Here is a 27850-nt window from a genome sequence, read left to right on the forward strand (position 1 = left end):
TAAAATTTGAAGTAAAAAACTCACTAGTTCGACTCGTAGGGGGTCTTCGATGGAAGCTCCGATGCTTAGTGTGCGAGCTGGGTCCGTAGCTGAAGTCGGGATTGCGATAGTTTCCTCCGTGGGCGAAGCTCATTCCTCACCTTGCTCCGCAAGCTGCTCCAGTTCGAGGTCGTCGACCGCCTTGGTTTTTCCCTTCAGGGCGGCAACGTAGCACTTGCGGGACTCGAGCTGGTCGCCCCGCGCTACCCCTATACCGAAGTCCGTAGGGAACTTCATGGCCAAATAGTAGGTGGAGACCGCCGCCCGTAGGATATGCGTGATCGGCCGCCCTATTATGGCATTGTATGGGGAGGGGGTGGCGACTACCAGGAAATCATGGTTGAGTCTGACCGCACAAGGCCATGTGCCGACTTCCACAGGGACAGTTACTTTTTCGAGGGGCCTGACTTCCGCTCCGCTGAAACCCACCAAGGGAGTGTTCGCGGGCTTCAGCTCGCTCCTCCGTAACTATAGCTGGTCAAATGCTGATTTGAAGAGGATGTCCGTTGAGCTGCCCGAATCTACGAGTATGCGCCTGACCTCGAAGTTGCTGATCCTTAGTTTAATGACAAGCGCGTCATCATGGGGGTAGTGGACTCCTCGCGCGTCGTCCTTCGTGAAAAAGATTGGTTCTTCGGTCTTTAGTCTCTTTGGGGGGTTCCGTTCTTCGAGGGCCGCATCGCCAACTGAAGTTCGGGCTGCTGCCGAGGTACACCCCGCTACCACCGAACCTCCCACTATTACATGGATGGTTCCCCGAACTGGCCTCTCTTCCGGAGGCTACTTCTGCAACGGTTCGGTAGGTTTGTTGCTAGATTCGGGGGCATCCTTTTCGTGCTCCCCTTGCCGACCTGATTTATTGTTATTGTTGTGCTGTACAAAGTTTCTCAAGTATCCGCAACGGATGAGCCCCTCTATCTCGTCCCGGAGGTTATTACACTATTCGGTGCTATGACCATGGTCTCTATGGAAAATACAATACAAATTCTTATTTCTCTCGTTCGGATTTCCCTTTAGGCGAGGTGGCCACTTAACGTACGGAGCGTCTTTGATCGTCATTAAGATCTCTGCCTGCCTCGTGTTTAACGGCGTGTAGTCCGTCCGAACTGCTAGGGGGGCCCGGAATGACTGGTTTGGCTTTGGCTCCCGGGTTGGGATTTTTCTATTCACCGGGTTGGGGAGCTCGCCTTCTCTCTTCCTTTTCTCGTTCCCGCCTTCGGTTCGTTGGTTGATTTCTTCCTCTGTCCTCATGAACTTATCCGCGAGTTTGAGGAATTCGGCCACGGTTGCGGGCTGGTTGGCCACCATGTGCCATTTGAATTCTTTGTGCGTCACCCCTCTTTTGGCCGCCGCGAGCTGCACTGCGGGGTCCAACCGCGATATCTGCAAGCATGCTTCATTGAACCGCTTGATGTTGCCCCGAATAGATTCTCCATCTCTTTGGACTACTCCGAAGATGTTGGGGTGGTTTTGGGGCCGGGAGGCCTTCGCCTGGTGGGGGCGCCCATCCTGCGGGGAGGCCTTTACCGGCCTCGGAGCGGGGTGGCGAGGCGGAAGTAGTGGTTGGTTCAGTGGCAGTTGGGGGAACTGCTGTTGATAGTGATACTGGGAGATGTTGTGCAGCACTTGGTGCTGGTGAAGCTGGTGCTGTTGGAACTGTTGCATTTGGGCTTGCATTGCCCGCATGCACTGCATCAGGTCCTCCAACCGGTTTTGGCTAGCTGCCAGGGGGACGGCAGCCGGTTCAGTGAAGGTTGTCTCAATGGGGAGAGGAAAGGGGATGCTTGTGGTAGGAGGGTTTACGGGTGCCACTGCTTGTGGCGCGTTCAAGCTGGGGATCCCATCCGCCGAAAGGGGGATGGTGAACTGTCTGACGCACACCACGGGGACTTGAAGTTGTTCCCCGGTTGCGTTTGTCTCCGTGCCACGTCCGGTGTTGCTGGAGGATGCCATGAGTGTTGGGTTTTTTTTTTTTTGGAGAAAAGGGGTTATCGAAATTTGGAGGGAGGCTTTTTGAAGCGTTTTCCACAGACGACGCCAATTGATGGAGCGCGATCCGGCCGGTCTTAGCTGTTCGCTGCCTTGCTTCCGAACGGGGTAGCAGGGAACCTGAAACGGAGGAGATGGAGAAGCTCCGGGGGGAACCCGGTGTAGAGGCTCCGAAGCTCAAGTTAGAATCCTTCAAAAGCAAGGTAATACCAGATAGCGCAAAGTTTGCATACCTCCGTTGTCGGGTGGCAGGTGGCTCTTATAGTCACTTCGTGCACTCGTTCCGGGGCCCTTGTCAAGTCAAGTATGATTACCCTTGCGCTTGTCAATTCGACCGTCGTCCTTTCTGCTGAGACAGAACCGTCATTGCCTAACCGTCATCTAACTGGAGATGGCGGTGTCAGTGGTGGTGGCAGGTGGCCGTTTAGGGTGCTACCGCCAAACGTCAGATCCCAAGTCAGTCAGGCGCGACGCCCTTGGGCACGAACTTCCTTAGTGTTAGGCGTGGTACGACTTGTTTGGTTTCGGTGCCAAGTGATGCGAAGTGCTAAGCGAGGCGGTCTTGAGCTCGGGGGTATCTATATGGCAGGTCAGTTCGGCGAAGTGTATCCCGAGCTGTTACAAGGTGGGTCAGTTTGGCGAAGTGTATCCCGAGCTATTACAAGGTGGGTCAGTTCGGCGAAGTGTATCCCGAGCTGTTGCAAAGTTTGGCAAGTATAACCTGAGTTGTTACAAGGTGGGTCAGTTCGGCGGAGTGTATCCCGAGCTGTTACAAGGTCAGTTCGGCGAAGTGTATCCCGAACTGTTACAAGGTGGGTCAGTTCGGGCCCCCGGTAGGGAGTTCAGTCCGCTCGTGTCCCCTTGTTCCCGCTTAGGCTTGACCCCTTTTGCCGAGCTGTTGTTTCTGCCACGTATCACGTAATAGAGAGGTCAGGCCAAATCTTCCTTCATAAAGTTTATTGACCCAAGTGCTCTGAGAAACATTGCTATGGAAGAGGAAATAGGGACTTTTGATCATAGTGCTCTGAGAAACATTTGCTTCCTATGCATCTAACATCATGTTCAAAAAGTTTTGTGCCAAGAAGAAAATAATGTATGAATATATTATATAGGCAAAACTATTGTTTATTAGTTAGTAGATCTGTTAGTATACCCATGGTTGCTTTATCTAATCCAACTAAAACTTAAACAAGTTGAACTGGAAATAAACAACAATGCATATGCTAGTCTGATATGTGGCATTTGTAGAAGATATTCATATTTAAAATTTCTTTTTTTTATTTTGCATAACAGGTAAGAATATTTGCTAAGTGGTGCTTTCAAGTCAGATTTCTTCAAGTTCTAAAGCATGTGTGCTGAAATATGCGAATCATCATTGCAAATGTCCACACAAGCCAAATGTTACACCAAAGATATCCAGTCAAGATGATAATAAAAGACAAGAAGTACTTCATTTATGCAAGTAGAAAATATAACTATTATAACTATTTTGGATGGGGTATCCCTTATAATTTTGATGAGGTGTTTGAATTGGCACATGCAACAAATAGATGAATAAATGAATCCAGTATAAGAAAGTGGATTGAAGAGAGAGGTTCTAGAACAATTTGAGAAGGAAATATGAGTATTAGAGGACAACCTTATGAAAGCGGTTTGGAAAGCATATAGTTTTTGTCATAATGGTAGTGGTTTTAAAGTAGTAGATTTTCAAATGTATGCTCATAAAGTATGTTACCAATGTAGTTAAGGTGACTTTAGATCACTAAGTTGGAATAGAATCATATTGACTACCCATTTTGTGAGCTTTGATTGATATTAGTTTTGGTTGTTAAAGTATACTTACTTATTACAAGTTGCTTTAATTATGAAAAAACTCAAAAGTTGTGCTAGAAACAAACTAGTAGCATGGTTTTATTGCTCCAATGGAATGAATGTTTTGAGTGGTTCTTTTTCAACACGGACACTTTTACCAAGTCACCACTCCAAATTCATCCTAATATATTTTCTCAATAAGAATAGGTTTTATACCAATTGCTCCTTTTAGAAGGAGTAAAAATACAAATATGTAGATTCATTCATCGTCCTAGGCTAACCCACTATGTGACTAATTGTGCAAAGTATCATACTATACCGTTCGTTCCAAAATTATGTAATTTCTCATAGAATTAATCAAGTTTCTACTTGTTCAAAATTCCAAATAAATGACTATAATACTACTAAAAATAATAAATCAAAGTAGGAGCTAGAACACTTCTTAACAGTAATCCATAAATTATAATTATTGCATTACCACAATTTAAATACAAAAGTGGATCAACTAATTTGAGAAATAACTTTTTGTTTTGATAATAAAAATTAAATGATTATATTTTGGGATTCAAGGTACAAAATAATATGGTATAAGGTTCCAATATAATTTTGGCATCTTTAATATCAAATCATTATAAGCAAAATGATACTCAATAGAGATTTTAAAAAGTGTAAGGGAGTAAATAGACTTGATTTGCCATCTTTCAAGAAGCCCCCCATGTTACAATTGAAAGAATGGTAGGATCCATCTAATGGACGCTATGAAGGGTGCGAAATGGGTGGGCGGATTTTAAAAATTTTTCTACCTTCTTCCAATTGGGAATCATATTCCCTAAATTTAGAATACAATGTTCAAGGATTCTACTTGAATCATAATCAAACCAGATCTGAACCAAAAGAAAACAAGAAGGATTATACTTGATCCGGAGAAACAATATCTTCCAAAGTTGGTGTTCACGCCCAAAGAAGAAACCAAGATCCACTCCTGCTGAAGATGACATAGCTGTGAATGGAATGGAACCGGTAGGGTGCGTCCTACACACTGGATCCTTCACAAGAATCCTCTGGAAACTTTGAACACGGAATCGTTTTGGTCTTTCTTGCAAGGCTGTTGTCAAGAACTGGTTTCTTGACTTCCTATTGCTGCAAAGATCCAATCTTGCAACAGGGAATGGCGACTGCTGGAGGAGAAATCCAGGGACGAAGAGGGCTGAACCGTGTCTCTTCTCTGTGGAGTTAGTGTGAGATCAAATCTCAATTCGCAAGAGGTATCTCTTGCATACCAACCCTAGTTCAAAATCTGATATTTTTGTTAGGATTTCTCCTCTTTCTTCTTGATTAAGAAACCTCCTAATTTGGGAGTTATCCCAATCCAAACCAGTATTTGGATAGGGGATAATCTTAATCCTATCTGCAGATTAAGTTAGCTGACTCATGATCTTATCAGGAGGTTACCAGATTCAAATCTAATTTGAATTTGGTCTCCCAAAGTGCTTAAGGTTAAAGACCCAATCCTTTTATTAACATTAATCTCAGATTCGCCCATGAATAGGTGATCATATCAGCCCAGTTCGAAATGGGCTTTTGGCCCATTAAGTGTTCAGTGTTTAACTAGTTTCCAATCTGCTGCCCAATTGGGCTTTTTTGTATGGCGTGGGACCCAAGCATTGATCTACACACTAGCCACATGGGTTCGGCCCAGCCTTTATTACAACGCCCAGCCGAATTCACTGAAAAACTCAGTGACCCCTTTGAGCCCATCACATGGACCCTATGGGCCCAACACTTACATTAAGTGGTCCCTGGGCCAAGCCATCTTATAAAAACCCAAGGACTGTGGGCAGGTGCAAGATTAGCCCATCAGGTATTATCCTAAATGGTCTTACACTTAACCTCTCAGCTCTTAATGATCAAGCACTGCCCAACAAGAGAAGACCTTTCCCTCGGCTGCAAAGAACAGTGCCACACTCTCTACTTACATGGATCCCGGGAATTAAAACCTTTTGCAAATCTTTTGAAACCGTACATGTATATTAATTTTGCAAAACAAAATTCCAACGATTGAAATCAACTGCCGGCAGTTTGGTTTCCATCAGAGAGATTGCATTCCCGATCATTGCCATTGTCCGACAAAGGGGCTGATCCTGTCACTATGATCACTCACTCAGATGAATTCTCAGACTGCCCCAACATGTCTAGGTTTTGACCCCACTAAGGATCTCACTGATTGACACATCAAAGACAGCCCGATCCGACACCTAGTGATGTGTCATAATCGAGTCTAGGGGTCAGGTGTAACTTTACAGTTTTGCCCATCTGTCTCAAAGGTCTAGGGCAATACTACAAATCTGGTCCGGTTCAAGGGTTCAAGCAATCCCATACTACATGTGCCTTGGATCTTACCCTGATGGCCGAAACAATCCATCCCAACACTTGGTGGCACATCAGTATCAGCCTTGATAGGATAAATCTCCCCAGACTTATCCAATGGCTGTGAACATTTAAAACTAACACAAGTTTCTATAAGTGTCCAGTTTTAGGGTTTTACACAGAATTATACCAAACAACATGAATCAAACATGTACTTTATTTATTTGCACTAAATGTCAAAAGTACATCAAAATGGATTGAAGTTAAGGGCATACAAAACTGTCTAACAACAATGGTAGTTAAATTGTAAAAACTAACTTTTCTCTTTAATCATTCACTTTAGTATTCAAAATACTGCTATCTCTTGAGTTTATAAGCCAAAATGCATCAGATGCTTAAAGTGATTCAATTACTGTGGCTTTGTTTGTGAACAAAAATCCCCCAAAGTCCAAGTTTTCCTAGAAAAAGAAAGAAAGAAATGTGAGAAGAAGCCAATAAAAACTATGAAAAAGACATAAAGAAAATATATCAAACAAGGATATTGACATAGTTGAAAATATACACCCGTAAATTTGTCACTCATTTTTTATCTTGTTCTTCTAAACTGTAATGGCACATGGGTATCTGTTGGTATGGTTCAATCCCTGATAAGCCCTATAAAAAATAATTATATCATTTTAACAATATATAAAAGAAAATTTGACATGTAAATCTTTCAATACAAAATTATCATTTGATTCATATGAGATCCACTAGAAATGGTTAAATCGCACATGAATGTGCCAATATTTTACTTGAAAATGACCTTCCTGCAGTGGTAGTTTGTGGATCAGTTATAATAGTTTCACTATTTTCCTCAAGCCTTGATTCGAAAAGGATTTTTAATACCAAAAACATCAAGTTCTAATAGAAGATATAACCAAACCTTAATACCTGTCTATATGAGAGAGGTTGGTTAAATTCTTGTGTCCTTATCTTCATCATATTCCCCTTACACACATGATCCAGATTCCCCCATCTCCAGATTCCTAAATTATAAAGATTGATTAAAACTTTGTATAAATTGATTAGATGAATTGAGAAAAAAAATACCTATGTACATTGGTTGATGATAAAGCATTCTTTGATCGATTGGTTCTTCTTCTGCTTTGCCTTCTTTACTATTGCTTTTTCTAAAGCATTTTTTTGGCTCTTTGAAGAGCAGTGGTCACTTTGTGTTTAAATCCTTTCACTTGTTTTTGCATTCCACCTTCTATAGAACTGGCATTGGTGCTAGCAACATCTTTGCATGTACTATCAAGGTTTATGCAAGGAGAGTCAACATTATCATTTTTAATTTCCATACCCTCAAATGGAATAGATAATTGACCAAATGCCATATGCTTTACACACCTTGTCACATCTTTCAAAGCCTTTTCTCCAAACTTCATAATAATCTTATAAGCCTCCTCAATAGGTGCAGCTTTATTCGCTAATTGAGTAAGCAAATGAAACATCTCTTTTCTGTGCGTTGTAGTTTATGTGATCTGATCAGGATGTGAAGTAGAGCTATGAGATGTTCTAGTTATGGCCACTTTTGCATCAATAGTCAATCTTTTCAATATATATTGTGAGGGTATCATCTTTATCCGCCTACAATCAAGTTCCATTAGAGCATGTCCACATAGAACCCCAACTTACTAAATCATTTGTTGAGTCAAAAGTAACTTTGTGTTGACGACTCACTCCAAGCATGCTAACTATATACCTTGTTGTTGTTTTAGACACAACTTGATGTTCTTCAATGGTGTAGTTCAATTGTTTCAATACTTCTCTATGAATCATAGAAAAAATTGGTGGGGTATAGACATTAGCGACATAATTCAATATTCCCAATTGTATTTGCAAGGATGGGGTGCTTTGTGTTGCTACAAATTCAACGTTCACTTCTTCATAGCGCCTATCAGCAACCATTCTCTCAAAGTGCCGAAGGAATCTTAACAAATCATACTTAACATTAAGATATCTTTTGAGACAACTATTCATGGTCTTACTTTTTTTTGTTGTTGTGCTCATACCACTAGAAAATGTTTGGCGTCCAAATACTAAAGCCCATTTATGCTTTTTGTTGTACAACTTTTTTAACCAATCATTTTCTTTGACTCTATACTTATTAATCATGATCTCCCATGCATTTTCAAATTCATCCACATCCTCACAATCATAGACACAATTACTGAAATCCTTAGAAAATGTTTTGAACTTTTCAAATGCATTACTAAGGTGTTTTGCAGCATTTTGGAACATATGCCAAACACATGACGGATGGTGTGATTCTAGCAACACCAATTTGATTGCTTTTGCCATAGCTGCATCATCATCAATTAGAATTGTTTTTGGCTTTTTTTCCTCCGATTGTTTTGATAAACACCTTAAACAACCACTCAAATGTCTCTGCAGATTCATCATATAATAATGCAGCACTAAAAATGATTGTTTGCTTATAATTATTTAAACCGACAAATAATGAAAATGGTTGATTTTCCTTGTTTGTTCTATATGTTGTATCAAAGCATATCACATCACCAAAATGACCATAATCCATTATCATTTGTTCATCTGCCCAAAATAGATTTGTAACTAGCTCAGCTTGGTCCAATTGTATTGCATAGACAAAAGATGGGTCTTCTGATAGTTTATTTTCAAAATATTGTATTGCATAAACACCTCTTGCCTCTCCCTTCTCCACTTTAAATCTACAGAAGTGAAACCAATATTTTCATGACCACCAGCTTCAGTGGTCATCAATTCAATTGATGCTTTTGGAGTTATTCCCGAATCATCTGCATTTCTAATTTGAGTAGCTTGTGGCTCAATCATCTTTCTTTGTGATCTCAACATGTGCTTCTTCTTTGAAGTTGCAATTATATGATTATGAGTTTCATTAAAGGCAATCGCATAATAGCAACCATCTTTGCGACGACTGATTTTCATATTTTCCATACAACCTCATCTTGTCTTTGCTCGATGTTGCTTGACATTGGTCCTACGTTTATCCTCAACATGTTTTCCTTCTCTACAACAACAAAACTTTCCAAACCTCACTTCCCAAGTCTTAGGGCATCGTAGGCTATTAGCTTTCCGCACACTAAATCCCACATGTCCCACATATCTATTATAAAATTCATAAGCTTCTTCTTCCTTAAATACCATGCCAACCTTTGGGATCCACTCTTTGGGAAGGAGGGCTATTTTTTTTTTTTTTGAATTTATCCTGAATACTTGCATCAAAGTCCTTTTGTTCAAATTTCAGTAAATCATCAACAAAAGCCTTTTATTTCTCTAACTCGATAGGCATAGCTAATTCATTTATGGCATATAAATCATTTACCTCAAGTGCATCATTAGTTATGTCAACATGTTGTTCATCTCCATCTACTTCAAAAACCATCCTTCGCATGGAGTGTGGCCCAATCTCAATTCTCTCTTTGACTACCTTGTTATTAATGAAAATAATAATGACACATTTAAACATCTAAGAATATATAAAAAAGATTAACAAAATAATGCGATCTTATAATCAAAGTAACGATTAGGGAAAAAGTGATTTTATTATGGAGAAAGGGTAAAGGAAAAGCTTGAAAAGTTTTGGGCTCATTCAAATTTTGGAAGGGGAAGATAGGTGGTCCAAACGTTTGGTAGAGTTAGAGAGCAGTTCGATGAAATCAATATGAAACCATCGAGTGATATAAAATATTAAATTAAAAAATAGAACATTTTTTTAGAGAGCAGAAAATCTTTTTCATTAAAAGGCTCACCTATAGTAGCTTCAATGAGAGCAATACGATGGTAGTTGTGAATGCTGGAAATAATCAGATTACAAGTTGGGAATATAAGGTTCAGAGAAGTGATTAGGGTTTTAAATTTTTAAATGGTGAACAGTGTTCAGAGATAAAGAGAGAGAATGAGGTTCAGACAAGAATGAAAGAGAAATGAGGAGATGGTGATTAAGATTTCAGAGATGAATAGTATTTGAAGACAAAGACGGGGTTCAGGGATGAAGAAGAGAGAAAACTATTTCTGAAATCGAGTTTGAAATTTTTTTGGACCCCACCGTTAGTTCCCCACACATGCCAAAGTGTTTTGCGTGTATGGACAGGTGTTATCTTTTCATGCGGTGGTCAACTATGTGGTCATTCAAGCGTATCAGCAGATCTAGACTCATTGGAAATATCTCTCCATCAATGACAAGGTAGATATTTCCAATGCATAGCTGTAATGTGCCATGGATAAAGATGTGGGAACAGCTTGTGGATAGCAGATCCGAACCCTGGCAATACAATTGGTTTTGTGTAGCTAAAAACACATGATTGGTTTTATTTTTACTGCTGTATCAGTTATTTTTGTTTAAAAAACAGAATCATACACGTTGGCCAAACACCCCCTTTAATGTGTTGCTATGTGGCTACTTTTAAAGTTGTCTGGTCTAATGGTTTTATTTCCCAACATATTGGTCTGGTCTTTGCCTCAAACGAGAGATTTTAAACACATGGAATCGAGACTTGTGAAGGGGAACGCCGGTGAAACTGGAGTTGACACTATTGGGAGAAATTAGAGAAATTAGAGAATACACTTAGGGGTGGCCACAAGCTGAGCTCTTCACGAGCTACTCGAGTTCGACTTGTGAAAAGCTCAGTTCGGCTTGGTTTTAATCGAGCTTCGAGCCCAATTTAGAAGCTCGATTAGCAAACGAGTTGAGTTCAAGCCTAATAGAGCTCGGCTGGTGAGCTCGAGTCAAGCCGAGTTCGAGATTACAAGTTTTTGAGTCGAGTCGAGCTTGAGCCCTTTAATACATTGGCGAGCCAAGCTCGAGCCTCATACTATTTGGCTTTGCTCGGTTCAAATCCACCCCTAAATACACTTGAGAAAAAGGGCAACGCATTAGATACTTTTATTGAGGGAAGAGTCCCTTATTTTGAAGATGCATACATGAAAGCTTGTTTTTGGTACCATTGTTGTTTCCATCTAAAACATTTTAGATTGATCAATACAAATTCGTGAGAGATATTTATTGTAGATCACGTGCAATAATTACTTTAAGTTGGAATGATTAAACTTCACCCACTAGAGCAACCAACACTGATTTAATGTTTCCAAAAAAAAGTTTCTCGAACATGCATTTTTAAGGTTGCTTATTTCAACCATAAATAGCCTCAAATAACAATTCTATGTCAATTTATATGAATCAACTAAAACGTTCCAGGTGGAAACAGCAATATTACCAAACACAACCTGACTGATGTCATCAAATGCGTCACAACCTCCAATCGGGGGCAATTACTAATTTACCCCTCTCTTAATAACGTGGCATCCCCAAGAATATTCTCAATGTTGGCCCCCAACAGCTGAAATTTTTCCTAAATGGATAACATTAACAGGGTAGCAAAAGGCGTCATGGTCTGTTTAGCTAGGGAGACCCATTTCGGAGTTAGCCCATAATAGGACGGCCTGCCAATTAAAATATAGAGTAAGCATAAAAAAACGGGCTTCAATGAGCAAAGCAATATTGTCGTGCAAATAGTAGCCCAGTAGGGGTCCAAATTGGGCCGATTTGATCATTTGTTAAATTTAAATGGGCCTGACCTAATGCTGTGTAAATTCTTCAAATTGGGTAAACGGTATTCATCTCTATGTGAAAGAAACCAAAATATTGTATAGACACACACCTTAATGGTCTCTCGAGCATCTTACAGTGCTTGTTGGGTAGCTTTAATGCCAAAACATGATCAAGAGGAGGAACCTATACCTGATGCCGCTGGATCTGGATCTCCTCAAATTGCTGTACCATTTACTGTGTCCTTCTAACTCCATTTTTAATGGATCTGTGTGGTTCTAACTCTATTAGAACATTTGGAAATGCTTGAAAATTGAAAAGCAAAAGCAATTAGATGGTTTTACCATATCGAAGGGATATTGAGTTTCACTTGCGCTGGTAGTTCCATCATAAAGCCACTTCTGTCAATGAGATGGGCAAGATGGTCTAAGACTACAATTGTTTGGTGGGCTTCATACGAGTGGATTGGTATAGGGCTTAGAAAGCTAACCGAACAACCCTCAAGATTAAAACCATATGATTAACTTGAGTAGCATTCAAGATTTTTTTTTTTTTTTTTTTTTTTTTAACCCAGATGATTAATCTGGCAAATTGTGCAGCCCGTATTGTGGTAATATGTATGGGGTATGGTAAAATTCAAATCAGTCCCACTGTAACTAAGGCATATGTTTATAAGGAACTGAATATGTTCGGTTCATTCTTTCAAATAATTGAAAGTCTTTATTTACAAACTAACAAGATACATAACCAAAGATGTTAATATGACTTAACATATGCATCAGATTTGTGAGTCAAATTTATGGGTTTTACTTTTACATGCGATGATGATCAATTCCTTCAGAGCTCATCCTTGAGAGAGGATGTCTTAGCAGGATTTGGAGAGTATTTGATGGGATATGATGCTTCCATGGCTATACCACAGATTCCCTCTTTGGCAGAGACACCTCGTTGCATTCTTATATAGCCTTTCTCTCCCCATTCAGGTCCCCATGAGTTCCTCACTATCCAATATTTAGTCCCATCAACAGTCGTTCCATAGCCCACAATTGCCACTCCATGGTCAAGTTCCGTGCCACAGGATCCGGTGAATACCCCCTGAGATCAAATTGACCCAGTTAGACAAATATATATTTGCTTCATTCATGAGGATTTGGACCCTTGAGTTAGGCAGATCATAGTACCTCTGAGTAGAATTGGAAGTCGAGACCACCAGCCTCTATGGCGACAGATACAGGTTGTTTTGCCACAGCCTTCATCAATGCATCCTCGTCGTTAGCAGGGACGTTCTCATGCCCATCAATTGTCACCATAGGAGAATTTTTCTGCAAAAACCAGCAAATTTGTTCTCCATAAGGACTTAACTTTTCGGGAAGGATGTAGACAGGAAACCTGTAGGGATAAATGTGTCACCTTTGATGCTTCACAACTCCCATCTTCAGCTCTGTAAGGATAAATCTCCTCTGAGGTTAGCCCTCCAGTGTTCTTGATGAATTCAAATGCATAGTCCATTAGTCCCCCATTACAACCTTGGTTTTCGGTTTTGTCACAGTCGACCAGCTCCTGTTCGGACAGAGTGACAAGCTCATTCGTTCTGATTTTGTTTATACCTTCAACTGCAACCACAGTTGAAAATGCCCAACAACTACCTGTAAAACCAACGAGAAATGGTATATAATTGCTGGCTAGACGTTTGATAGGATAGAAATTCATGGAGCATGACTACTTGTGGATAATAAGAACAGAGGAGAACTGTCTCGTCTAAGTCTAACCAAGCTTACACTACAGAGAAATGGACTAAGAACAAATAGTTTAATGATGAATCGAATAAATCTTATTGTTTACTAACAAGAATCATACCGCATTGGCCTTGGTTTTTCACAGGAGTGACTGCTCCTTTCTCCCTCCAGTCGACAGATGGGGGGAGATTGTCCTCCTTCTCATACATGAACCCCCCAGTTCCACGTCGGCTTCCTCGGAGCATCTTGTGGTGATTTACTCTGGAGGAAGCGTAGAAGCTCCTGAACTCATGGTTTGTCATGTCGGCAAACTTGTTAAGTTTTAGCTTGTAGGGGGCATCCTTCTTGTTGAAGTTGTGAATGTACTTGACGTTCTCTTCGAACACATTAAAACGTTTGTGTTTCTCCGACAGGTCTCGGGAAACAGTGTGGTGGCTCCTCCACCTCTCATACAGCTTCCAGAGGCTTTCTTCCGAAGCCAGGTCCTTTTCGTGAAACTCCAAGCTCTCGACCAGGCTAAGAACCAGAACCAATGTCATCAAAGCAACTAAAGCAATCCTTCCAATCTCCATTGCTTTGGTGAATTTGATAACACCCACAGCCACAGAAGATGGGGATTTGAGTCTACGGGAAACTGGGTTATATAGGAGAGTAACAATGCTAATATAGGACAAAGTAGTACCATAAATAATGATAAATGAGCAAAGTAGGTTTCTTCTGGGCAACAAAAATTAATAATAGAGAAAATAACAATAATGGTTTCTGAGGAGGGTTGCTTGAAATTGAATTGATCAAGCTTTGCAAGCAAGTATGTTTGTAGGGGGCGGGCCGGAAGGGGGTGTTGGCTGCTTATAGGTCTAGTTAATAGTGGATCACTTAATCTGTAATTGGAGGTTTCTTAGTTCCGATAGCGAGTTTATTTGCTTGCAAGAAAAAAAAGATTCTTTTAGCGAGTATCTATCTTATCTTACCATTTTTGAGGTACGTTTGGCCCACTTTTGGTGTCATCATATAAAAAATAAATCCACCTCCGCAATTCCGCATGCCAAAACCTCTAGGCCCAGATGAATGAATGAGGTAGAGAGCGGAGGTTAGTCCGGTTCCAGACTACCAGTAGTCCTCCCTCCAGATTCCCCAAAATCCCCAAACCATGATGAAGGCAGGCGGGTTTTCGTCCCAGAACTCCGGTGCAATCAGCAAAGAAACTTTAACGGCAAGCCAACTGGCAACTTACGCTACCTTGTTTAGCTTCTTTGTGGAGGAAACAAGTTCGCTACGTAGTTGGTGATGCAGATGGTGACCCACTGATTTCTTGCAAATGGGGGAAAAAGAGCTCCCTATTGATTTTTTTTTTTACTATGAAAAAACTAAACTTAAAAGAAGATACTCAATCAGCTTTACTGTTAACTAACGGTGTCAATGAATCAGTTTTGGATTGGATTTGTCCGGTTCAAAATCAATTTGGACGGACCAATAAGACATATTGGATTGGACCAATTCGATCCAAATTATTTATTAGATTAGATTAGACCTGGTGTATCTATGATAAATTTATATTGGATTGGGTTAGATTAAGCTAATATCTGATTCATTGATATAAGATAAAGATAAGAATATAGGTATCAATGAATTGAATTTGGGTTAAAACCAATATAGATCAAAACGAATTTGAACAGATTAGATGATCTAGACATTGATTTGGACTGATCCAAATAGATCTAAAATATTCATTAAATTGAATTAAACGTGGTCCATTTGTAATGGATTCATATTGGACGGAATTAAATCGGACCAAATCCAGTCGAAATGTTAACCTCGGAGGTTATGAGGTGAAAAAAGTTATGGATTTTGGAGTGGCGTGAGGATGTCTCCATCTAAATTGTAAAGAGGTAATGGGCAATAGCGGAATGCCCTCTGTCAGCTGCCATGTGTATAACACAAGATGTAGTGAATGGGTCTCGTTGAATAGAATGTTTATACTTTATACCAAATTTATTGGACCGACCAAGAAGACCGATATAACAATCTTCTTCTCTTTTATTAGAGTGGTGGTTATAAATTGACCCCATTTCCATTTGTTAAGGTAATGTCTAGTCACAAAGGCAATGAACATCTTTACACTATGCGTCTGCGTTATTACTTCCAGGTTGCATCAAAGCAAAGGAGACCCTTTGTCAAGACATTGTCCCTCCCCTCAAGAAACCCTCTCTTATTCGCTCTTACTCCAAAAATTAATTCCATCCTCATCATATTGGTTTTACCTCTTCTATTTTTCTTATCCAATATGATGAACACCAACCGTTGATCTGGAACATCTCACAACAGATTATAAGTTAAGTCGTGTAAAACCGCATAGGTCTCACCCCGTATTCTACTTCTGGATCAAGCGTGTCGGTTAATATATTCAAAACTAAAAAAAAATAATAATAATAATAATAATAATAAAAGGAAAGAAAATAAAAGAACGGCTACAGGACAAACAGAAGGCAAATTCCACGCGTGGAGTGGTGGATTTAGAGGAAGATGACATACCATCGAATCGTGTACCCAACTAACTTAACCAAAAACGAGAAGGATATTATAAATAATTAACAAAATGAGAGCATAAATAAAAGAAATAAAATGAACTTAATAACTTCTGGGAGACATCCGACTCTTTACTCTCACACTCTCAATGAACCGTAGCAGGCTGCAGGCAACGTTCACACCAAAATTCACACTCTAAGACCGCTTTCATTACTCAATTTAGGGGTTAGGGCTTTCTCACTCACACTACACAAAACTAGCGGGACCCGTGCGATACACGGAAAAACGAAATGAGAAGCAATTATCATCTTAAGTTTTACTAATTTTTTGAATTTAATGGTTATTTTTACAAAATTATACTAATTTCATCTATTGTATCATATTTTATGAAAATTAGTGGTTATTTTTCCATAAGTTCTACTAATTTCTGGTAATTTTTATTATACAAAATTTATGATAATTCTTGGAAAATATAATGTTTTATAGAAATTAGTGATTATTTTTGGCTAAGTTCTACTAATTTCTGGTAATTTCTATTATACTAATTTATGAGAATTATTGGTCAACATATATACTTATTTTTTATACTTATTATATGATAATTTATCGGTCAATTAGTGAAAATTAGTTCTATTATATAATTTCTACTAGTTTCTGATAATTTCTATTATATACTAATTTCTTTGTAAATATATAATATGTATTATATTTATTATATGATAGTTTCTTGGTCAATTATAGTAATTTATTGATTTTATGGAATTTAGTGTTTTTTTTCGGACATTTCTACTAATTTATGATAATTTTTGGCAAATTAATTTAATGTATTTAGGATTATACTATTTGATAATTTCAAGTAATTATCATCCTAAAGTCTACTAACTTGTGATAATTTCTTTTGATTTATTTTTAGTAATTTTTTTTATAAATATTGGTAATTTATGTCTAATAATGGTAATTTCCTTTAATTTATATTTGATAATTTTTATAATTATTTGACAATTTTAGGTATAACATTTATCAAATAAAAAAAAACATTCAAATAACAATATTTTTAACTTACAATATGTAACCATCTTCAAAGAACAAAATCTATAAATGTAAACCAAAGCAATTCAAGGCTCAAAGTATCAACACATAAAGGCCCGTATCGGCCGATATGTATCATGTCGATGGCTTCTCAATACGCCCCTACAGGGATTGTACCGGGTCAGCCACTTGTTCAGAGGGTAGCCAGGCCTTAAACCGGCCCCTTTGAACCGATTTCGAAAAAATAAGTAAAACATAAAAAAAGCACCAACATAGGGTGTATCGGTCCGTGTCGATATTTAGAACCTTGATGCAATTCATTAAGCTAAATGAAAATAGCATTTTTAACTAACATTATGTAACAATCTTCAAAGCACAAAACCCAAAAATTTAAACCAAAGAAATTCAATAAACAAAAAGACAAACACTATTTTTGCTGATTTTTGTTAACATTATTTATTAAATATTTAATTATTAACAACATTTATCAATAATAATAAGTAATTATAATATTTTATTAAATAACCAGTAATGATATTTTTAATATTATTAGTTAGTTATTTTTAATATAACAATAATTATTAAATTTATGAATAAGATTTATTAACAATATTCATTAAATTAATAATTACCAAAATTAAACTAACAATATTTATTAGTAATAGCCAGTAGTCATAATATTTTATTAAATAATCAATAACAATACTTTTAATAACATTTTTTATTATTTTTAATATAACAATAATTACTAAATTTATTAACAGTATTTATTTTTAATTTAAAGTAAAATTAAAATAAATAACTATTTATTAAGTTTATTTATAACAACAGTAATTATTAATTAGAATCACTAATTATATAATGTATTATAATCGGTTATGGTAGTAATTTAAGGGGAGACCACCCCATATATATATATATATATATAGGGTGTATTGGGAGCCGTGTATATATATATATATGCGCTTTGCAGCCGTGTATTGGGAGGCTGCAAAGGCTCTGAGGACGGTGTGAGAAATCCAGATGCACCATCATATAAGCATTATCCCTATTTCAACTATATGGGCTTGATCATGTGAATCCTGTTTTGTCATTATCCAATATCATGTCTATTATTAAATTCAATTGTTTGGTTTGTGCGAACAAGGGTCTAGAATCGATCCATTTTTATTTCTATTGTTTGTTTGGTTGAATGGAATTGGAATTCCATTCTCATTTCTGGTGGAATGGGAATTCTCTCATATAAGAGAATGGCCATTCCTTCTCCCTCTCCTAAGAATGATAATCCATTCCAGTCAATTCTAATTTCAATTCCGATCTCATTCTAAACGAAACAGATGAAAGGAATAGACCATTCCAATTCCTACTCGGGTTTTAATTTCAATTTCGACTATAAATCAAACTGACCCTAATATACTAACATATGCTTATCCATTTGGAGGTATAATGCTTGTCTTAATTCAGGATCCATGATCATAAGAACATGATAAAAAGACTTTAAATGCTAGCTGCAAATGTGACACAACCCTTGGAATGTGTAGTATAAGACAAGCTCACATGAGTGAAGTTTCAATCCAGATAGACACAGGGTTTTATAATTCTTGGGGGAATGTTGGGTACAGATTATGACTTTGGAAACGGGACCAGATGAGTGATGAAACTTCTTTGACCACTGATTATTGGATCAAACAGTCCAACCGTCCAGTCGAAAGCGCGGTGAGACAGTTTTTGAATCCAAAACTGGATAAAGGGTCATAACCATTCCCAGATCAACCAGTTCGACCGTCCGGTCTGATAATGGTACAGATTAACGAGAAAAGCTACGTGTAGCTTTCCTTTTCTACAACCAGAAGAAGGTCCTGCTGTATTTTAGCTAGATACATGGAGCTTACGTTGTAGTTCAAAGTTCAAACAAAGGCAAGAGGCGTTGATGACCAGATCATCTTCCATGCGCAGCCTACAACTTGTACACTCACTTCCACTGTGTTGACCACACAGCTGACATCGGGTCCCACGAAGTTAAGACTTAAAGACTGTTAGAGGCTGAGCTCAACGTATGAGAATTGAGAAGAGAAACCATTCATTTCAATGTTCATTTGGGTGAGACTAGTACCTGGAAATCACTGCTCATTTGGATCATACCACATGTCCTCACTTGAGGTAAGGTTGATGCGAATAGTCACTCTACTCTTTACTCTCATGTCTCATCGCATGGCATGGCATGGCAAACCGATCGATACGGACGATAAGACAATCGCCGGAACATAAAGAAATAGCCAGAGAAAAATCATCGAGCAGCGCATCGGCCCCTGATTTTAACACCACCACGTTCTTTCCCGGAAAATGAGACTGTCATTATCAATCGTCTCTTTTCAAATGCAGCTCCTCCCTCCTCTCAACTCCAAAAGACCAAAACTCTCTCTCTCTCTCTCTCTCTCTCTCTCTCTCTCTCTCTCTCTCTCACCTTTATTTTTTTGGTACATTGGAAGTATCCTCTCTCACTTGGTAGCGATAAAAAAAAAGGGACAAGTATTCTCACTCACTCACTCACTGTTAGTAGCAGTTAGGTGCTCTGCTCTGTTTGCGAATGGCTCCGAATTCCAAGATAAAAACAATAAGAAGACGGGGAATCATCACTGACACTGAGGAGTGAGGACAAAGAGCCTAATGAGAAGGGAGATGATTGATAGTGTAGATTTGGTGTTTATCTACCCGTAGCGGTGGGGCTGTTCGTAAAGAACATCAAATTTTATGTGGTGCATCAGAAAATAAAAAAAAAAAAGACATCATTTTCTGATTTATCTTTCAGGAACGTAATTAGGAAGTGTAATTTACCTGAAGCAACTGTGGTAGCATTTGCCACAAAACATCCAATACCTTCAAGCTAAGCTCTTTTCACTGTGAGCATTGTCTTAAAGCTCTTTGCATTCAATACCTCAAGCTAAAGATCTCTTTATGGTGACTTATTCCCCTGATCCCTTTCCTATTGCATCTTCTATTAGGTACTAATAAGAGACTGTTCCACGTTTTAATGAACAGAGTCGGATCATGTCAAGCCATCTTTATGAGTCAACCAAAACCCAAAACTTGCATCTTTAACCGATCCATCTGATATAAGCCTAATTCAGGTAAAAGTGTGAATATGGTTGTACGTGGAAATACTGCCAAACTGTGATAAACTTACCAACATATCAACATTACTCTTATTCTACCCCACCTCACATATTTTTTTTTTCTCTTTAACCTTAATAGGAAAATTCCAAGTATCTTCCTCGCATCAAGCTCAGAAAGCATGACGCTACTGATCTAGACCTTGAACTTGCAGGTTGGTTCTTGCAAGATTTTGTTTTTCCTTCCGAATGGGTGGACTACATAACGACACCACAGAAGCTACATAATTTGACGTTTAGGACCGTAGCAGTTTAGAAGATAACTAAGGAGACTGAGATTATCTCTCTCATCAAGGGAATGGAAGTCAAGATGGAAGGCCCATGCATGATTGTCTACTCTCATCATGTTATGCTATGTACGCATTGATGAAATGGGTTTAGAAGCCCTCTTTCGAAATTACTTCTATTTGTGTTTTAACAACAGTAAAATCATTGTATATCGGCCGATACACAACCGAAACTCACCAATAGGGCATCAATACGCCTTCAGCACGACGAAAAGGAACGGTATGATTGATTTCGAACCGTTCCCCATGCCGAAAGCCTTAAGATACAGTACGTATCGGCCGAAACAGGATGAAATTTTGAACCTTGGATTAATGAGACTTTTAGGGATCATTATATAAATAAATAAATTTATAATCGGGTTTTATAATATATTTTTAATAATAATTTATTTATAATCTTCTCGAGGCCTTGAGTTGGGCCAAGCTCAAGTATATTGCAAGTATTGGCTTGATTCAAGTTCATGGGAAACTTGAAACTTGGTCAAGCTCGAATCGAGTTTCAAGCTCCAAGCTTTTAGAGTCTAGTCAGTTTGATTTGGCTTGATTACAACCCTAATCTGCAATCAACCATTGTTGAAAAAATTAGCAGAACGGTAAATTCTCTTGGTGGGAGACTCTGCTCAATACCCTCCTTCAAGGAGATACGTTAGAATATCCCGAGGACAGGGAGATTATAAAGTTCCATGGACTTCCAGTCTTCTATCAAGGATTAAAACTTGAGCCACATACAGGTTTTCAACTATTACCATGATCATGGTTCTGCATACTTATTGTGATCACGGATGACGGATCTTTATTTTCCAGTAAAAGATTGAAGTGGAGGCATCAAGACTCTCTACCTGGCAATGGCAGAATATCTGACTTGTGACTGACATGAAAAGAAGTTGAATAGTGGCAGTGGTGCAAAATAGAAAAGGTGATGGAATTAGTATAGTATTTATGAAAAGGCAGAGCAATTTGTGCAGCATCTAACATTTCAACCCTTGGAAGATGAACCATATAAAGAACCAACGCCACTATAAAGTACAGATCTCAACAGCAGATGAGCGTCAATCAAACAGTAAATAGAAAAAAGCAAATGATTTTCCATTTTCAACCAAAGGATTCAGTCCAGAATGGTTACTGTATTTTATGAAGATTTAGTTCGCATAAGATTAAAACAATTCTAGGACAGAAAATTACAAAATAGGAAGCATTCATAGCTGCCACCAACAAAACGAGAAGACTATGCAAGAGAATCCTTTTGCTTGGCTTGTTGATGCAGTAGTTCTTCTCTAACCCTCTTAATTTCCATTTCCCTTTCCAATCTTTCTTTCTGCAATCATAAGAAGGCGAAAGATTTATCAATAAAGGAACAAAATCTTACACCTGAAGTTGAAATTTCAATAACAACAATAAGCAGTAGTTTGATAAAATACTGGACTAGCTCAAATAGATCATATGTCCAAACTTTCAAGTCTGAGCCAAAGCTCCAGCTAACCTTTGTTATCAACTATTGGTAAAGACATGCACCTAACATTGTCTCTAGCAATTTAAAGCTAAATGAGTAATTGAGATGAGTGGGCTAACAATGCAACATCTAATCCCCATGAAGTATGTGTCTGTATGTGCCTGTGCTTGTATAAATTTCAAGTTTAACCATTTAAAGCATTGGTTTTTATGAACCAAAGTTCTGTCTGTATGTTCATAGTTGTCAAGGCAGTGCCTAGGCGACAAGGCGCCGTTGTAGGCTTGCCTCCCCTAATAGCCAAACAGTTTTTTACATTGTACTATAAAATATTTTTATATTTTTTATTTTTTGAGATTATAATTACAAAATGACATTATTAAACTAAAATATTCATTTTGTATGTTTATATACTAATTTCTTTTTATCATTTTCTTATTTCTTAGGTTTAGTCAACATAGACATTACTAAATGCTCTATTGAACCCTCAAAGACTTCAAAACCTGAACCAATAAGTAAGGAAAAACTTAAAACTTTGTCTGATCAACAGTACATTATTTCCATGCTTAAGGCATAGGCCAAAAAACAAATTTTTCTACTGACCATTGAAGTTTAACAACCTTCTGAAACTTGGTCCTTCCTTTCCAAACTGATAAACACTTTAGGTATTAACGCTTCAGCAGAACTTCACCATCTTTAAATGATTTCCCTACTATATTCCATTTAGATAAAACCAAATTCCATGATTTTCCCAAATGAATACTTTTACCCGTCCAAAGAAATAACAATTTTGTATCATTTAAAGAAAATAACATCATTCTAACATCTTTACTAATCCGGGATTCTGAATACTATTGCTTGAAAAGAATGTTTTTCATTTTGATTTCAGACAACATTTTGACCTGATCTACAACCAAATTCAACTGAAATCTGCTGACACTTAAAGTTCTTAGAACAAAATAGGGAAAAAAATGAAATCTTTAATTAATTTCCTTTTCCCAGTTATTTTTTGATAAATTTATTTTTCCCCTATTATTTATTCTCTATTTCTTATGAATCCCTCCTATTTTCTTCCCCTCTATTTTTCGCATTCTGAACCTAAATCTGTTATGCTTTCTTTTTAGTAGTTATATAAAGATCTAGCTCCAGTCTCCTTTGGAGCAAATTGTCAGAATTTTCAGAATTACGACGACATTAAAAAAGTCAGATTTCCAACAGATTATGATGGTTTTGTTGTAACCAATCATATTGATAACTGATGGAGATAGAAGACCATCGATTGAGGTGCAAATGTAATCATTTCACTTGGTGTCGAAAAATGGAACCAAAGAAACCCATAACTTAAGGATTTTATCCAATCCGTGTAAGCCGGTCCATTAGTTTGGTTATATAAAAAATGATAAAAATTGTAAGAGGAGAGAAACCCTAAGAATGTGGAGTAAGTAACGAAATCAAGTTTACACAATGTTCGAATTAGGATCGACAATGCACCTACACTTAAAAAATTGTCCTCCGTTAGATTTCAGTTCAGAATTTCAGATCGCCACATATGGTGAAAAGATTCAAATTCTTCGAAACAGAAAAATAAACGGAACCTAGGTTTAACTGGAGTCAGTGCCAAGTTGTAATTTGTAGAACCCATAAGATGGACTACGTCGGTAAGCTGATGGATTGAAATGACAGAGCATGAATAATGTCATGATTCCAAATAGGAAATGAAATCAATTAAAAACATCCTTATTGGTAAGAAATGGAGAGAAAGAGAGAGAACCTTCTCGTCCTGATGGAGAGCAATCCAGACGTGGACTTTCTCCATTGATTGCCAGAAGATGAAGGCCCCCAGTGTCATCGCGAAGTATGTGGCTACCCTCACCATCTTCTCCTTTTCCTCCCCTACTTTTCTTCCTCTTCGACTCCTCAACGCAGCGGACAGCGGGTTGCGAGGAGGGCTCTAAGCCTCCAGGTCTTTTCATTCGTGCCAAACTGCCTAAGTGGTTACAGAATAGGGGTGCAAGCGCAACTTGGGCGGGCTGGGTCGAGTTGAACATCAACCCGGGCCCAGCTCCAAAGGTACAAACATGAGTTCATGCCCAAATTTATAAACCCAGGCCCAAGACCTTAATCTAATACAATTTAGGTGGGGTTCGTTGGGTTTGAAAAAAATTATGTATAGCAATTTTTTATTGGGATTTGGGCTTTATATCTCAATTTAAAAGTATGGTTGATTAAAAATATGTACAAATCTCATAATCTCATATTTGAATGTACAAATACATATTTTATTTATGCACGAGATTTGTTAAAATAATAGAAACTATATTTTTATTTTTTTAAATAATTAACAATTATTTATATTTATATACTATTATTAATAATTTTTTTACAATGCAAAAATAACAATAATTAATTTCAGTTAGGGTTGTTTATCAAATTGATGAAACCAACAAATCCAACCAACTCAACCCAAGTTGGTCAGTTTTCTAGTGTTTTTGGTTCAACAATTTCCTAATTCGATCATGTTGGATAATCAATCAAAATCGAATGGCCTGGCCATAGATATATATTAATATTTTCTATTTTTAATATAATTTTTTGAATATAAGGAAGTGGAAATATTCCTATATTTCTTAGTCTAAAATATTTTATATCATAAATTTATTTTTTAATAATGCCACTATAATTTTTTAATTTAACTTTAATTTTTTAAGTTTGAATCTTTTGAACAGACTAACCAAACCAAAAATTGACCCAAACCGGTACAAACCGAGTTAGTTAGCTTTCACTAATGGTCAGTCAGTTTCGGGTGACCAATTCCCCAACCTAACCAATTCAATTTGGTTGGCCAAATAGCCTATAATCAAACCAAACCAACAATTTCAACTAAATTAATAATCTAATCTCTAATAAATAACAATAGTTTAATCTCTAATAATTATTAAAATTTATAGAAAAAAATACACAATTATTGAAAATATATTGATAATAAAATACAATAAATAACTAATAAAAATACAATAACTACAAAAATAAAATAAATACTAAAAAATATATTAAATTGGTCAATAAATAGTTAATCTTTAATAAATATTAATCAATAAATTATAACAAAAATACAATAAATTAAATTCAAAAATTTAAATAACAGTAGTTTAATATCCAATAATTATTGGAATTTTCTATTAAATAACAAATAAATAAATTTATTCATAATTATTGAAAATATATTTATCACAAAAAACAATAAATAATTATAGAGAACACGATAAATATTATTATTACTTAATTTTGTTATTAATTTTATAAAATATTAAATTATTATTAATTTAAATATTGTGTTATAATTATTTTTCTACTTTTAATAAATTTCTAAATTTATTACATAATTTTGTTATTTTATCTATTTAAAATCTAGTTATGCTAAATATTTTGTTATTTAAAATGTTTAGTTATTTAAATATTTAAATAATATATAAAATACTATTTAAGTAACATATAAACTATTTAAATAACTATTTAAGATATTTAGTTATTTAATTTTTTAAATATTATTTTTATTTTTTAAGGTTAATTTTTTATTGTTTGAATATCATTTAAATTGAATAATCTAGAACATCATTGTTTATATTGTCAGTATATAATTTTGTGATGAATTTTGTTAAAATATAAAATTATTAATAATAAAAATATTATTAAATATATTATAACAATTTCTTTGTATTTTAATAAATATTTTAAAGCTATTATGGCTCCATTTGGAAGGAGTACAAATACAAACATGTAGAACATAAAACCTTATATTTTGTATAGATTTGTATTGTACATATTTGTATTTGTACTATTTCCAAACTGAGCCTATATAATTTTGTTAGGGGTAAAAGACTTAAACCTCCCTTAAAATTTCTTGTAAATATTGAAACCTCCCTTCTTATTTTAAAATGGACTAAGACCGCCCTAATTGGATGAAATCCTCCCCTCTGTTAGCAGTCCATAAGATCCATTTGCAAATAGAATATGGGTGGGTGAAATTTTTCTAAAAACACAATTTTACCCCTTAATGGTATTAATTCTGTCATTTCTCTCTCATGTATTTCTTGAGGTTTCTCTCTCACTAATCCCTCGAGATCCTTTTGTTGCACTTTGTATCATGTCTAACCATGTAGATCATCATTAGTTGATTCGTTAAAGAGACACATCAATGGTTTTTTTTTTTCTTCTCTAACCTGAAAAAGGACTTTTTTCCATCCATAATTATGCGAGTTTACTATATATATATGTATATATATATATATATGTATATATATTATATAGACGGTCCACTTCACTTTCCTTCTCCTTGCTCCATTACCCCAACTCTGCATTCTCCTTGACTCTCTCTCTCCTCTCCCCCCTCACACCACTCTCAATTTGCCATTTCAGCACCCTCTCTCTTCATTCCTCTCCCTTTCCACTTGGTTATCTCCCTTCTGCCACAGGCCACAGCTCAAGTCTCTCACTTTCTATAACAACCTAACTTCTCTCCTTTATTAATTCAATATATGTTTTATCTCTCTTTCACTTCTTTCTCTATTTCCCCTCTAAACTAGATTTCAAGCAAATTAAAGAGAAGGGTGTAAGGGGATTTCAATGTTTCCTATATATTCATGGCATCTTCCATTATTGTTAAATAATCTATTCTTAAATAATAATCTATTGTTAAATAATCCATTAGTTATTAAAATGATTAAAAATTTCTGGAAAATATTCTACCAAAAAGTAATTATTTAACAAGTATTAAATAATTTAATAATCTACCAAAAATTAATAAACAATCCATTATTTAATAATTTTTGGTTATTAATAAATGTTAAAAATTTCAATGTTTAGCATAATTTACTAATTTCTATAAAATCAATAATTATAGTTAACAATTATCAAATAATTTAGGGAAACCCTTTAACTAATAATCCATAATTATTTTTTTAAATAAGTAATTAAAAACATTAAGAAATTAATCTATGAAAAAATATTCTCCAAAACTATTTAAACAATAATCCATTATTATTATTATTGTTATTATTATTCAACTAAATAATTAGTAAAAAATGTAGGTAAATTAAATTAGGAAATTAATCTATTAGAAATTGTTTCATAATTATTTAAATAACAATCCATTATTATTATTTCAATAAATAATTATTAAATAATTTAGGAAAATATTAAGTTTATTCACACTTATCTAGACCACTCGGTTGACTTTGATCATACTTGGTTTTACATTAATTAATAACAAATTGTTTAATTTTAATTAAAAATTTGTCATAATTTCACTAATTTACTATAATTACATTTAATTTGATTAATAGTAAATAATTTAGGCTAAAAAAGTAAATAATTTACATTAATTTATTTCTATTATAAATAATTAATTTAATATACATTACTACTAATCAATAGAAATTTCAATAATTTTTTGGAAATTATCATAAAGATATTGTAATTTATTGTTATTTAATTTAATGTTAGTTAATTAGTTATAGAAAATTATTAAAATTGTAGGAACAACACTTTTTCCTATAAAACTGGGGTCCTACCCTGCCCCCGCCCTGAACGAGGCAAATTTTCTCAAATCTTAAACTAGGATAGGTGGGGATAGGGAAAATATTTTTTCCCCAAATTAGGGATGGGGTTTGCATGTAATTCCTCGAACCCGATGGTAATTTTTAAAATTTCTCTAAGTTTCCCTCATATTCTTATAATCCTAGGATCACATAATTTTATCTATAAAATACCCCCAAAATGTCATAATCCAATTCATAAAATACCCCCAATTTCCCATAATTCTATTTGTAAAATATCCATTAATTATATTTTTTAGG

At 36.2% G+C, this 27850-nt stretch overlaps 2 protein-coding genes and 1 pseudogene across 2 annotated transcripts; all 3 read right to left on the reverse strand.

Annotated features, from left to right (window-relative positions):
* Nucleotides 1-7299: 7299 nt before the first annotated feature.
* On the reverse strand, nt 7300-9661 carry LOC148853695 (protein FAR1-RELATED SEQUENCE 5-like; annotated as a pseudogene).
* A 2807-nt stretch (nt 9662-12468) lies between these two features.
* Nucleotides 12469-14663, reverse strand: LOC148853696 (vignain-like). Its single transcript, XM_088985818.1, has 4 exons — nt 13658-14663; nt 13211-13446; nt 12982-13122; nt 12469-12895 (listed from the first exon to the last, which is right to left on the reverse strand). Exons 1-4 carry the CDS (start codon nt 14106-14108, stop codon nt 12638-12640), a joined length of 1086 nt encoding a protein of 361 aa, XP_088841944.1. The 5' UTR covers nt 14109-14663; the 3' UTR covers nt 12469-12637.
* A 6950-nt stretch (nt 14664-21613) lies between these two features.
* Nucleotides 21614-23955, reverse strand: LOC148853697 (uncharacterized). The gene is made up of 2 exons (XM_088985819.1): nt 23767-23955; nt 21614-21863 (listed from the first exon to the last, which is right to left on the reverse strand). Exons 1-2 carry the CDS (start codon nt 23869-23871, stop codon nt 21774-21776), a joined length of 195 nt encoding a protein of 64 aa, XP_088841945.1. The 5' UTR covers nt 23872-23955; the 3' UTR covers nt 21614-21773.
* Nucleotides 23956-27850: the final 3895 nt, after the last annotated feature.

The sequence above is a fragment of the Nelumbo lutea genome, chromosome 4 (genome assembly GCF_056320005.1).
Source record: "Nelumbo lutea isolate HS-2025 chromosome 4, American lotus-T2T, whole genome shotgun sequence".
In the NCBI taxonomy this organism is placed as follows: domain Eukaryota; kingdom Viridiplantae; phylum Streptophyta; class Magnoliopsida; order Proteales; family Nelumbonaceae; genus Nelumbo; species Nelumbo lutea.

Excerpts from the sequence above, each read along its gene's own strand:
- LOC148853697 (XM_088985819.1), bottom strand. The coding sequence starts at position 23,871 with ATGGTGAGGGTAGCCACATACTTCGCGATGACACTGGGGGCCTTCATC. Across the intron at positions 21,864-23,766 it reads CTCTCCATCAGGACGAGAAG|AAAGAAAGATTGGAAAGGGA; the intron begins GTTCTCTCTCTT and ends TTATGATTGCAG.
- LOC148853696 (XM_088985818.1), bottom strand. The coding sequence starts at position 14,108 with ATGGAGATTGGAAGGATTGCTTTAGTTGCTTTGATGACATTGGTTCTG. Across the intron at positions 13,447-13,657 it reads GAAAAACCAAGGCCAATGCG|GTAGTTGTTGGGCATTTTCA; the intron begins GTATGATTCTTG and ends TTGGTTTTACAG. Across the intron at positions 13,123-13,210 it reads GGAGTTGTGAAGCATCAAAG|AAAAATTCTCCTATGGTGAC; the intron begins GTGACACATTTA and ends TGGTTTTTGCAG.